At 39.6% G+C, this 12,162-nt stretch overlaps 1 protein-coding gene across 3 annotated transcripts in view; it reads right to left on the bottom strand.

The window, feature by feature from the left end:
• Positions 1-558: 558 nt before the first annotated feature.
• LOC120545505 (splicing factor SWAP) overlaps positions 559-12,162 on the bottom strand; it is a 59,044-nt gene continuing 47,440 nt past the window's right edge. For 2 of the 3 annotated variants that reach the window (XM_039779888.1, XM_039779890.1), the window contains exons 17-19: positions 11,696-11,836; positions 6,443-6,515; positions 559-1,318 (exon numbers count right to left, since the gene is read on the bottom strand). In XM_039779888.1, the coding sequence (XP_039635822.1) occupies positions 1,253-1,318; positions 6,443-6,515; positions 11,696-11,836 (280 nt within the window). In that variant the 3' untranslated portion in view covers positions 559-1,252. The remainder of the gene's footprint in view (positions 1,319-6,442; positions 6,516-11,695; positions 11,837-12,162) is intronic. The other variant, XM_039779889.1, reaches the window with a different exon arrangement.

Consider the following 12,162-nt stretch of genomic DNA (forward strand, 5'->3'; position numbering starts at 1 on the left):
CGTGAAGGAACCTGTTTTGGTGGAACGTGTGTACGTTCTAAAGTTGTTTTAGTCGTGCAACAGAAAACTCAGATTGGACAGATAGTCTAGCTAGCTCTCTGGATTTACCTTGCAGAGATCTGGGAGCAGTTAACCATAGTCCTCAAGGCTCTGCATGGCCTTGACAGGGCTATCTTTCTGAACACGTAATCCCTCATGAGCTTGTACCAGTCTACAAAATATTTCTGTAACCTGGTTTAACTGCCGGGATACAGAAATTGGTTTAAGGGCCATCTCAGCGGCAGCAGACACCCGAAGGATATCGGCCGATCAGCAGTTATGTTTGTTGGGTTTATCAGCAATGTTGCTGTGACGGTAAACTCAGTACAGTCAATGGAGGTGAAGGTTTGGGGGCAGTAAACATTCTTCCATCTTATCAGTGTATCCCAGATAATGGACGGTGAAGAGGAGAACAGGGAGCGGAGTCTGTAGATCTAAAGAGTCTGTTGATAAATAGTTTTTCAACTATTTAACAACTATTTAACTATTTTAACAAGGGAAAAAAGTCAGAGCCACAAGTAAATCATAATTGAAACTTTATTGACAGTTTGGATTACAAAGTTGTTCTGCATTAAATTCCATTATAGTACAAACCAGGAACAGAAGTAAAAGACCACGCACTAGAGCTGAGGGACAGGGTAGAAAATGAAAAGGGCTTCTCAAGCAGACGTGTGACGTTCCGGAGAGCAAAGACAGCTGGGGGCGGAAATAAGAGGGAAAACAACAGCAGAGAATAGTAGATGAGGGAGGAGAGAATTGAATTTATCAAAACAACACAACCCTTCATAGAAGGAGAGAGAATACAGACCTCCAGCAGTTTTACTTAATGCTGCAAAGAATGACCACCATGTGGGAGAGAAGTAGAGTTTTAAAACAGGATGCAACATAACATATTGGATTTATTTCCACATTTGCACCAAAACATGCCAGCTGCTGACATGCTCTCCGAACTGATGAGCTCTTTTCTCAGGTCAGGTGTGACACCAGATATTTCAGCTTAATGAGTGCCTTTACATCACTCTTACAACACTGCAGAAGACACAACATAGCCCAACTGAATCTGACAACGCTCAAATCAAGATCAAATCATAAATGGAAGATGAACACAGGGAGATGAAACAGATCCAGGCCAAATAAATCCCCAGGAAATCGGAGAATGCCGCTCGCTGATTGGCCGAGGTTGCCGTGGCCAGTAGGAAGCCATGCCCTATCTTTAGGAATTGGGAGATTGGAAGGTCTTGGAGGTGGCAAGCATGGCTCGCACTCTGGCCATCAGATCCTGGAAACAGAGAAGACAAAAAGAGAAAGAGGGGGACGAGTTTAAGGTACTACACATCTCACATATTTTTGGGTCTTTGGATAACTAAAAATGAAAGAGAGATCTACGAGACATAACACCACCATTGAATAGGTTACAGCAACCGCCAGCATGATGACTGCCTGAACGACATTTATATCAGATTGTGTGTGTTGTTGAAGCCAGCAGTGGCTCTAAATTAGAGCTGGGCAATATATCGATGCTAAATCGATATCGTGATATGAGACTAGATATAGTCTTAGATTTTGGATATCGTAATATGGCATAAGTGTTGTCTTTTCCTGGTTTTAAAGGCTGCATTACAGTAAAGTGATGTCATTTTCTGAACTTACCAGACTGTTCTAGCTGTTCTATTATTTGCCTTTACCCCACTTAGTCATTATATCCACATTACTGATGATTATTTATCAAAATTCTCATTGTGTAAATATTTTGTGAAAGCACCAATAGTCAACACTAAAATATCGTTGCGGTATCGATATCGAGGTATTTGGTCAAAAATATCGTGATATTTGATTGTTTCCATATCGCCCAGCCCTACTCTAAATCCTGCACCAATACATTTACTCTGCTTTGGTTGGCCTTAAACCCATCTCTCCAACTCCAATAAAGAACTGCTATGAAAATTCCAATTGATCTACAATAAACAACGAACCTGGGGACCAAAACAAAATTGAAAGTATTGGATGAAATGCAGTGAGCAAATTATCTTATTTTGAAGTAACAGTCTTTGTATGATTACTATTAAATTAAATTACTCCCTGCAGTGTGAAAGAGCTTCTAGTAATGCTGTTCCAACTGGGAATCAACTCCCCACTCTGCAGCTTTCAGATGCTTTTAACTTATTGTTGTGGTTTTACCACCATGAGCCATCCCCTAGGGTTTATATCCTGTACCAAGACTTGTTTTGGAGTGTGCTTCCTGCCCTTGAGCCGTCAGGAATTCCGTAATACATTTTTAAACCTATGATATATGTTAAGTACAGGGTGATACCCGTAAGTGTTGAGAATCAGATGTGTCACCTCCGCCCCATATCCTCAAAATATCTACTCACCTAATATCCTCTATTTCAGCAGCTGACTTACTCAGTGGCCAAAACTAAATGTATAATGTTAACAGGTTAATAGGAAAAAACAATTGTTTTGTAGATAAAAGGGTCTAAACAGAGAAATATATAAAGTAGATTGTAGCAAGTAGGGAGCTGCCAAAATGGCAATTTCCATTCCTTCCCTCTTCAGGTAGAAATGTTAATTTTGCTGACCAGGGGGCAAATCCTTGCATTGCTGAATAGGACGTGTTCATTTGCATCCCAAGTGTGATCCATACACGCATGGACAAATATCCACCCTTGAGCTCTTCTGACAGACGAGACAAATTAGCAGCTGTAATCACAGAGGGACGGAGCTGTCATATCAAATCCCTTAAAAGGCTGCGACTCTCTAAACCCTGGTGTATCCGAATATACGCAAACAGAGAAGTGTTCCACGGAATGTGACAAACAAACAATGCTCCAAATTATTAACAACTGAATGGAAAGTCGTTCAAACAACAGTTGCGTTTTTGTCTTGGCAAATGAAAGTGCAGTATACATTGCATTACATTAATAGATCATCACAGGTCACATTACAGTACAGCTGTCACACACGGGGAATAGCCAGCTCTGGTTACATAATACTAAAAAAAAGGATGAAGCTCACTGACACCAAATTCCAATAAACAATGCATAGGATGTTGACCTTAATATTCCTTATGTCATTCAATGTTGTATAAAACATAAATACAATATTACATTTGAAAACGGTTTCATTGTCCAAACCCATCGCTGACTGCTCAGCCTGACTAAGAAACAACACCCTTAACACTGATCTTCTATTGCATCACAGCAAGTTAGCAGTAAAATATTTAAATGTGATGGAAACTCTGAGAACTTAACTAGCCTTAGTCCAGGCTCAAATTACAGAACTTTTAGAATATTTTAAAGCAGGTTGCATCACATACACAAGACGATATGCGGCACACAGATTTGCTTCTAATTGCAAACATACCCACACTGCAAAGTTGAACAATAACACTATAATATACTGTGATATCTCGAGGGAGCTATGCAATGTCTTCAGTTTTCTCTTCATCTCGCACCGCAATTCACACGCCTCCCTGGGATAAGTTCTCCACAACTTTTCGCTTTATCTGCTATCATGCTTGAAGACAGCTTACAGCACATTGGATGTAGCCTTTCCGTTATCCAGTTATTTAAAAAGAAAATAAACACAATGTTCTAGATCCAAAATGAATTTCAAAAACAAAACACCACAATGTTAAAAAAAAAAAACCCAACGCAGGTCTAAAAGCTACTCTCAAAGTGCACAAAGCATCTATCAAACGGAGTAACACACAGCAAATGTAAAGCAGAGAAGGAGAGGAGACAGAAGATGGAGGAACAAAGGCAAACAGGAGGAGAGACGGGTTTGACGGGTTGAGGCGAATAGCAACCAGGCACCCTCAGGGAAGAGGAGACCATTAGGCAGATGAGAATGTGCTGAATTATTCAATATGGGTTTGTAAAACATCACAGATGGGGTATAAGTAGTTAGTGGTTGTGAATCTGTGCATGTTGCAGCAGCAGCGAACAACATGTTTTCACGAGTTTGCTTGTGTGCGTATGTTGAGATGAAGGCAGGAGAAGAAGTTGCGTTTGATTATGTGAGAGAAAGAAATACAATGTTTCTGTTGAAGCATCAAGAGATGTGAAATGTGTTGTTTTGTATCTGTGGCGCATGTGGGGATTAAACACCGGACACACACACACGGCCATGGCTAGAGGAGAGAAAACATTCAAAATTCTGTCTAAGTATTACCAGTGTTCACAGAATAGTCACTGTTGCCTCTCCATTCACACTCTATTGACCTCCATTAATGTAAGTCCCAATGCTTCTTGGATTCTGGCCTAGACTCTCTACATTCAACGCTGGTTTTCTTGTAGTTAGGACACCACAGGGTTTATGAGTCCAGTGCTGAATAAGAAAGTTACTAAATATCTCAGAGGCTACTTACATTTAAGGTCTGTACATACACACCAGGCCTTGCTCTCTACCTTTAATGCATGTAGTTGCACACAGGTTGCATGAGAATCAATACTCAACAAATATTGCATCACCTTATGCAAGCAGAAATGAAATTTACTGAAATTTCAGCATAATTTATCAATGATGGTGATCTAAGATGAAAATGTAAATAAGCACATATCATTTAAGAGGTGAGACAGTTACTGGGATGTCTTTCATCTTGGAATTGATTTAAGGCTTTTGACAAATCAAGGGTAATGGATTTTGAAATAAGTCTGCGGGGATGCTTCCACAGCAGTCAAAATCAACTGAATGAACATATACTGTACACAATATTGCTCTGAAGTGCTGGTGGAGAGAGGCAAGCCAGACACAAATAATAAAAAAACAAGTGAATTGAAGAGAGAACAGTGTGTGACAGTTTGTCTTGACGATAACTGATTGTAGTTAAAATTGGCTTGTATAGACAGCACTTTGGAGCCTTTTTGCTCATTTAGGAGAAAGCAGTGACACAGAGTTCTTATTTTTCTTTAAATCAATCTAGTGATATGCACACTTTTCTTCCTGTCATCTATTCAGCTTATAGCTTTACGGCTATCCTTCAACATATTTTTCCCTTCAGAACTGGTGTGTGTGCCTGCATTGGATTAAGGTGCACTTCTGAAAGCAGCATGATCAACAGCCATAAATTGGACATTGTCATTTTAAACAGGGTGGAACAGGGAGAATGTGTCCTCCGGGTCCGAATTTATTGGTGTGTGAGGTTACATTGTGAGTAACGTGTGTGTACCACTTCTACAGACATGGGGTTCCATTTATCTTGAGCTCTAACACCCAAATAAGGAACGTGATGCTCCATGGATCAACAAAACAGAGACAGCCCATCACTTAGCCACATTTAATATCTCACAGATGTTGCATGTACAATGCATGATGCATTGCTGTTCTGACAGTTGGTATACCAACTGTGAGAAAGTGGCTGCATGCAGAGCCTGGAGTGTGATTGCTGCAATGTTATGGATGGAAGTGGCTATGCTTTCCTTAACACTCAACGGGAGACCGTGGCTTCTGTGAGCTGCTGACGACAATGGTAGTTATCAAGTCAATAACATCATACCTTTAGTGTTTTTTAAACCTGCAGTAACTGATTTTTATGGCCACTTGGGGGCAGCAGAAACAAGTTGTGAACACAACACTGACATATTGAGTAGATATGGCGAACGTGTTAGCAAACAGTTGCTTATTTACACATCCAGCAGTTACAGAGCAACTTTAGCATTCATTTTTGGCCACCTGACGTATGCAAGTCCAACATTCACTCTCTTTTAGCTCTGTTTTTGGTGTCTACCAATTTGAAAAGAATATCTGGCTGTGTAGCCGCTAAATGCTCCACTATGTTCACCGGCTAGTCGCTAACTGTGTCTGTCTGCTGTTTAGCAGGTACAAGCAGATTGAGGTGATAATTCTCTGTAGGTTCATCAATACGAGTGACCTCCTTCACATTGTCATTTGATATTTGTTTTATATGAAAATTCATATCGGGTTGACAACTGTGGTTTCAAAGGTCAATGATTAACTGCCAAGCTCAAATTCACTAAGGATGCTTTACCGCAGGTGTAATGCGTTCCTCATATTGACATACAAGATATAACTTTAGCACCTGTGTGGCAGAAAATGACTTTACATCACAGGTTGGCTAATCTACAAGATGCAGAAAACAAATATGTACCGCTAGACCAATTCTAAATCTAAAGATAAGACAGATAGTTCTTCAAGGTTCAAACAAATTAAGCTTAATAAAATATAAGGCATGGATGTGTTGTACAAACATATGATGAAGCAGAATGTGTAGATAGAACACATGCACAATACAATGAATTCAGGTAACATTTCTTTCGAAGAAGGCCCTAGTCAAAAACCAGGCAGCACTTTCCGTCCCTCTTTGCATATGGAAAGACACTCCGTACTTGTATTCGGTAAGATCAGTAGAGGACATATTTGGGATAAAAGCAAAGAACAATACCTGAGTTATTTTGGACTGAACAGAGGATACTATGGATGAGGCCACTGCCTTGTCTTTCTCCAGAGAACCACCCCTGTAGAGAGAATGGAGGGAGAGAGACAAAGAAGAGAAAACCAATCATGTTAACAGCAGAAGCTATACAATATTCATATCATCTTCTAAAATGTTCAAAGTTGGACAGACATCAAGGGCTGTAGACGAGAGGAGAGGGAAGAGAAAGAGGAATGGTATGTGACCTGAAAAAAAAGAAAGTTCCACCCTGAGCTACAACTACACATGGATGTCAGACAGAAAAAGTGCCAAAATCGGAGGCCTCAGATTCAGCTTAATGGCTCTGTCCAAAGCTTTTAATCTCTCCACTGTCTAACATTTCATAATTCATCAAGAGATTTCTAAAATAGAAAAAGTAATGTGCATCAAGTTGATTCAACATGGGTGACAAGAAACTGCAGAACAGACTGCTGCTGCTGATGTTATGGAGTTTTACAACTTTGGTCCACTGAAACGTTTTGGACAATTCGGTAATCTGTGTATGTCAGTCAATCTTGGGTATTACACCCTTTTAAATACACAATTTGGGATTGTGATGGTACGCTGCTCTAGATCCATCCAACAATAAAAACAAGCCAATGACCTTCTGGAATGATTCTACTTATTGTGCTCTCTGAAAAGAAAAAAAAAACCCAACCGGCAAAATTCCAAAGAATAAAAGAAATAAAAGCATTCTGGCCTTGACAAAGGGCATCGCCTGGCTGATATGCTGGTGGTGTTGGACAAAAAAAAGCTTTTAAAAGCATGAAACTGTGGTTACTGAAATACCTTAGTTATAAGCAAACTGTCCCTGCACAAAAAGATGTTTTTATGTTTGTACAAGCAAAACATATTTCCATGGCATGTCAGCATTCAGAAATGTTTTTGGGGAAAACATCACAGTTGTTTAAAAGTTCTAGGTTCCACAAATGGAAGATTCACAAAGACAACTTCTGCTACCTAGTTGCTAAACATTTCCTTGAATCAGCCTTAGCTGACGATTTCCTTGAGCTGATATTTGGAGACGATACTGCTTTTGCTCCCTCAATTTACATCATAAAAATGTAAACCCTGCCACACTGGATTTGTTTTCAGAATCTGCTCTGCCATTTCTTTAAAAATAATAAACAAAAACACAGATCACTGTCACTTCTGCAATCATCTTACATTCATATCACCCAAATTATGTGCGCAATGTGCATCATATGGATGGGTGCACTGCATATGGTTAACTGTGCAAGGGTGAAAGGCTTTCGTCAACATCTACAACACAGCCTTGATGATGCATTGCTTGCTGACATATTATAAGACAGATATAATCAGGTCATCACAAAATTTCATTTGTCAACACATTTAAATAATTTAAGAAAACAATAAACCTGAAAAGTAGCCATTGAAATAAAGTGCTTGATTTGTAAAGACTGCCAGCACTCTGCTAGTGGGGGAGGGGCAGTGCATGGTCTGCACGTGAACTGTAGCGTCTCCAGCAACACAGAGCTGCCTGTGGACGCCTGTCTGTAAATAATGCCGGGAAAAAACGCAAATATCGGCCCGATATATCAGCCGGCCGATAAAATCGGTCTATCACTAATTATAGGGAACAAAAAGTAATATATATGAGAATGATGACCGAAACTATGAAAGTCCCTGGTGGTTAAAGAACAGAGTTTTCATTGTATAAGATATGGCAGGGCTATTGGATTGCATTGCATTTGGTCTACAGGTGTTTCCATTTTGGTGGTCACTCAGTGTGTAAGTGATTTACAAAAGCTAATGCATGACATGATCCAAAAATATGAGATCTGGTGCACACGGTCTATAGTAAGAGCTTTTAATAAGGTGCAGAAACTGATGTTTTTTGGTGGCATTATACACTGTATGACTGGCATGGACCAAAAAAAAAAAAAGAGACTTGCATCGAGACAGCAGTTACTTATGGCCAGTTAGTAGAAAATGATTTGGCAAATATTTGGCTACTCCTGCCGAGATGAACTTGAAAAAAAGAAAAGATGTGGTTCTTCGCTCTACTGATAAAGGAGGGTTTAATGTTATTATGCCACCTAAATATGATAATGGAATCAACAAGCTTTTGACACCTGACATCAAAAAATATATTTTTTTTTATTCTAATAGAGAATTTTCCTTTGCTTAAAATGTCCCATCTGTCCAGCCTTTTATGGCTTGCCTAAAATACATAAATCCCTCCAAATTCCTCCTTTGACAACTATATTATTAACCTATATTAATGGAACCTCAATTTGTTAAACATTTTTATTTTTTAACATATGTTACCACTTTACCTTCTTTTCTGGGTGACACCACAGACATTTTGAATATTGCAAAAGATTTTAAATGCAATGACAATGAGCTCACGACGTTTGACGACAGAGTTTGTACACTTGTATCCCCCCCCCCGCAACATTATCACATCATCTTTATAAACCCCTGGCTAATACTCCCAAGGATTTTTGGCCAACCTTGACTGAGATTATTCTCTCCATGTACCTTTTTAAAATATTCAAGGAAATATTTCTTGCAGTCATGACACACGGCCATATGAAGTTCCTTTGCCCCCTCATATTCTTGCCTTGTAATGGGTTTGTGGGGAGAAACATTCATTTTCAATCCTGCATATCCATTCCTGTCTCAAAATTGCTTTAAGAGATAGTCAGGTACTGGGTGTCAGTTCTTCTTTTTTTTCAGACTGAAAACCACCATCTTTCGAAAACCCAAGCAGCAAAAACACGATCCTCAGAATCTACAGTAATCACTCAAGGAACCTCCTTCAAAATATTCCTATAGGACAATTTCTCGGGCTACGCTGACACTGTAGTGAGGATGATGATGAACTAGAGGAATGCTATTACATATATAGAGTCAGCCTATCAGAGAGCAATGAGCACAGATAGACATTCCCTGTTTTGACAAAAAGCCCAAACTTCCAGCATTTGTGCAGATAAACAATACTTAAACGTTGGCACGTTCTACAAAAAGGTTGCTTTTATTAGGGATATCTTTTCCGAACCCCCAGTAACTTCACTCATACGTGCATGCAACTTAAAAACACGTCTCGTCCATCTATATCTTTCCAAACCTCTGTTGTCCCCTTGGATATAATTTCCTCCTGTCGGATTTTATCGTGTGCTCACTGCTCTTACTCCACTGATTCAAAAGGGGTTTGTGCACCCTCGCACTGGGAAGAAATTTAAAATCCAGTTGTTAAAGGTCCCATGGCTAGAAAATTACACTTTATGAGTTTTTTTTTTTGAGCGGCAGTAGCACTCATGTTATCTATACACTGAAATGTCCCTGCAGTATGGTATATACTGGCCAAAGTAAACAAGCTCTAAAACTAAGGACTGCCAAATGTACAACTGCTAATCGCAGTTTTTCGCAGAATTTTGAGAATGTGAATGTTCTGAGACTCATTCACCTAATGAATGACATATCAGTGATATTTAGGCACCAAACAAATCGATTTTACTGAAATGCATTTACAATATAACATCTGACACTGCTGCTCTGGCAAAGTTAATTGCTTCAATATGTGAAAAGATTTTAGAGCTGCATGAATTTACATTGACATTTTTTGGGTTAAAAAAAATAGAGCTCTAGCTAAAAGTAAATTTTACTCAAAAACAATGAACACCACAAACCACTTTCAGTAAACTAGGTACCGTTTCACTTGTCATGTTTAAACACAATACTCTATTTCTTTGGTAGTGCATACAAAAGGAATGATTCGCTCGTGTTGCAAATGGCTTGCCCTACTTCAGCTCCCACAGTACACTGGGCATATGTTTTGTTTGGGAACAGGGAGGGAGGGGAAGGTAGGGAGTGATTTAACTGCAAGTTCATTTTGCATTTTGTCGATGTAGCCCTACATTTTGCCCTCTAATATTGAGAAGTTAATGGATGCCGCTTTAATTGTTTCTTTGTTGGACATATTTTAAACAGCAAACAAACAACCCCAAGACCTTAGAAGGGATTGTGTCCGTTGCCAAGAAGGCCTTTGTGCCTTACGTCCTCGAAGCTGAAAGATGTTGGGCTCTAAGCCTTTATATTACTGGCTCTTTAGATTTAATACTTAAGTCTCTCCCATTTATATCGGATTTAGAATTTATTGGACACCACGAACAAGGCCAGAGTTTTGTTTTACCCACTGGAGTTTCTTTTTCACAAAGCTAGTATTACAGTTGTAGTCAACACATCTTTTTGGATGATACTGCTGTCTAATTGATGACATGAAATTAAAGGATTACATAAATTGATCATTCTAAAGCAGGGTCCGAAATTCTGGTGGGGAAAGTAGCGCATTTATGATCCAGCGTATACAATAATTGAATGGTTGCTAAGCTATGCCAATACCCTTTAGTTACGGCTGCTACACCTGACAACCATTCCATTTTAGCAAACAGCAAATATGCAGTGTTCAAAGGCGGTGACAGATTTAGCCCTCAGAATTCTTTTTTATTTCTCTTGTCATTTCTTGAAACAATGGGTGCTTGATTTCAGACGGGGGTAGATAATAGTAGGCTTCTCATTGTTAGCCAGCGACTATCTGACAATTGGGATGACAACTTTCGCTGGCAGATCTTTTTAGCTGTAGCTGCCTATTCATATTCATATTTAACACCATGTTTCACTTGAATTCTTTTAGGATCAGGACTAATATTTGTGATAACGTATCTCTATCACGGGTAACAACTTTGGCTGGAGTTGTGGAGAAATCCAAAGCTTGACAGGCCTGCTGTGCCTAGTTAAGGTTGGTAAACATGATAGGACAATCATTGTTCAGGGGAGGGGTTAACGAAAGGTCAATTCTTTAGACTCAATTACAGAAATAACAGTAAAAACATGTTCTAAGCAAAGAGTTTGTCTTTGTCAAAAGCCTTTAAAGAGGAAATGAATTGGACGTCATCTTCAGTTTGGTCTTTGAGAGTGTATCAGCACAGTTTTGACAGGGCGCTATAGTAGCCAACTGCTAAAGAACTTAGAAGTGCTATTCGTTTCATGAGACACAGACCTGAAGGCAACAATATATTGGTCTATATAAGACACATTTAAAGGCAAAAGGAGTGTAAATGATATCAATCATCTAAGTGGCCGGCTTTAAGTCCTCCCAAACAACCTTTTATTTCTTTAGTGAACAGACTTTCAGTAATAACTCGGAAAGCAATCTAAGGTCTTAGTTGTTTGGTTGACAGGCTTGTAGAGGGTTACCTGGAGTGAGCCAGGCTGGAGGCGGGGCTAGCTGATGGGGACAAAACTCTGCCGGGTGAGGAATATGGGGAGAGAGAGGAACCCACAATTTGCAGCTGTCCTGAGGATGACAAGGAGCTCCTCCTTTTGTTAGGAGGGGACCTGGGAGACAAAAGTACGAAGGGAAGAGCAGGAACTAAAACGTTACAGATTCTGGCAGAAACACAACACAATACACAATATATCAAGGGTGTGGGATACTGTCTGAAGGCGGCGCTTGTGTATACAGCAACGCCCTACTTTAAATTCATGCAAGTGGAAGCTGTCCGTTGCAGTTTCCATCAGTGGTCGTTTGGGGATTAAGTGTCTGTCTTGTAGGTATGTTGGCTAAATCTACTCTTAAAGACACAATCTAAAACATTACTCAATGTATAGTAGATAAGCACACCGTATTACCAAGACTGAACACCTTATTATGGAAGGGTCCG

Source organism: Perca fluviatilis, chromosome 17, assembly GCF_010015445.1.
Source record: "Perca fluviatilis chromosome 17, GENO_Pfluv_1.0, whole genome shotgun sequence".
NCBI lineage: Eukaryota > Metazoa > Chordata > Actinopteri > Perciformes > Percidae > Perca > Perca fluviatilis.